This window comes from Sesamum indicum, unplaced genomic scaffold (assembly GCF_000512975.1).
Source record: "Sesamum indicum cultivar Zhongzhi No. 13 unplaced genomic scaffold, S_indicum_v1.0 scaffold00395, whole genome shotgun sequence".
Classification (NCBI taxonomy): Eukaryota; Viridiplantae; Streptophyta; class Magnoliopsida; order Lamiales; family Pedaliaceae; genus Sesamum; species Sesamum indicum.
Window position 1 is genome coordinate 17,357 of NW_011628287.1, and position 1,666 is coordinate 19,022.

General features: G+C 44.7%; 1 protein-coding gene across 1 annotated transcript in view; it reads right to left on the reverse strand.

Annotated features, from left to right (window-relative positions):
- LOC105180198 (putative late blight resistance protein homolog R1B-13) overlaps positions 1-1,472 on the reverse strand; it is a 2,146-nt gene extending 674 nt beyond the window's left edge. The window contains exon 1 of the mRNA XM_011103861.2: positions 882-1,472. Within this exon, the coding sequence (XP_011102163.2) occupies positions 882-1,457 (576 nt within the window). The 5' untranslated portion in view covers positions 1,458-1,472. The remainder of the gene's footprint in view (positions 1-881) is intronic.
- Positions 1,473-1,666: the final 194 nt, after the last annotated feature.

The window sequence follows — 1,666 nt, forward strand, 5'->3', positions numbered from 1 at the left end:
TTCGAATTCCTAATCTCTTCAGATTCGGGATTCTTTTAATAACCTCTTTGGTGCAACTGCGAATGCTAATACCTGAAAGTGTTAAGAGGTTCGGTAAGAGGACATCCTCAGAACTAGGATCTGCTATGTCGCTTCCCATAACCTCGAGATGCCTCAATTCTTGCATAGTCCAGACCTCCATGGGCAAATACGACCGACTATTGCCATAATATATGATGCTTAGATATTGATGAACAATCAAGTACTGAAGATACCGGAGTTTGGATATGGAATCAGGGAGCATCCCGTTATAAGTGATGGCCAGGTATCTTAACTGAACTAATTTCACTACTCCACTCGGGAAACCATAGAAGCGGATAGTAAGTGCATCCAGTACTCTCAACAAACTAAAATTCAAATACATTGGTATTGGATACTGATGGTGTGGACCAGTGCAGAGGAGCGGAACGCACATTTGGAGCGGATGTCGTTGACTTGCGCACATTTTTTATACCAAATACAGCGTTGTTATGAATGCATAGTCGACGCTGGCTTTCTATACCTTGATTAGCAATACTATCAATGACATGAAAAAACTTATGCTCCCCAGCTTCTCTCATACATATATGCCAAAAAGCAGGATAGACGTTGCACGTTTTAATTCCACCAGAGGAGGCGGGCTCACGGACTTTAATGACATTTGAGGACACAAGCTTCTTAAGAGATTTCATGGCAGAATCTTCTAAAGATGTTTGGATCCAATATGGTTGAACAAATCCCTCAGCACACCATAGGTTGGTGAGCTTGGAGGCAGTGATGTCTGAGTCATGAGGGAAAACTCCCATATAGAGAAAAAATGGTTTCAGGTATTGTGGTAAATACTTGTAGCTCTTATATAGTACCTCTGATGCTTCCTTGTCTGCACCGATGATGGCTGTATGCACTTTCTTGGTTGCCTGCTTCCAGTACTCTGGCGTCCTCTCGGCATCGTGTAGGTGTCTGGCAACTGCAATGATTGTGAGAGGAAGTCCTTCACACTTCTTGACAATCTTCCTTCCAGCTTTCTCAAGTTCAGGAGGGCATGATGAATGGTCTCCACCAAACACCTTATCGCAAAAAAGAAGCCAACTTTCTTGTTGATTCAGGAACCTCTTTTTAAAATGCCATTCTCCGAGTCGGGCGTATTCAGCTACTTGTTCTAGCCTAGTTGTTATGATGATCCGACTTCCATTACTATTGTCTGGACAATAGTTTCTCACCTCTTCCCAACATCTCTGATCCCATATGTCATCGAACACAATTAGGTATCTCGTTGATGGGTATATGTATAACCCCCCTGCAAAAAGACTAAAAAGCCCTTCATTAAGGGTAGGATGGTCATTTCCGCGACCGGATCCGCGTACCTCACAGCGGGCGGGTCGCAGAGGACCCGACCCGGGTCGTAGGAACCGACAGAAGACCTGGACAATGACGACCATTCGATCAGAATGGAAATCAACCAGATGAGGCCACGTGGCCCAGTACTTGCCGTACAACTGGATACTATAAATAGACCCCGATACGCCGTAAACCAGGTAACTGCTGCACATTAATTGAGATCGAACTTTGAGATAGAGCATATTTCTCTCGATCAACCTAACTTGAGCGTCGGAGGGTCATTGTCGGGGACATACCCGACGAGCTCACG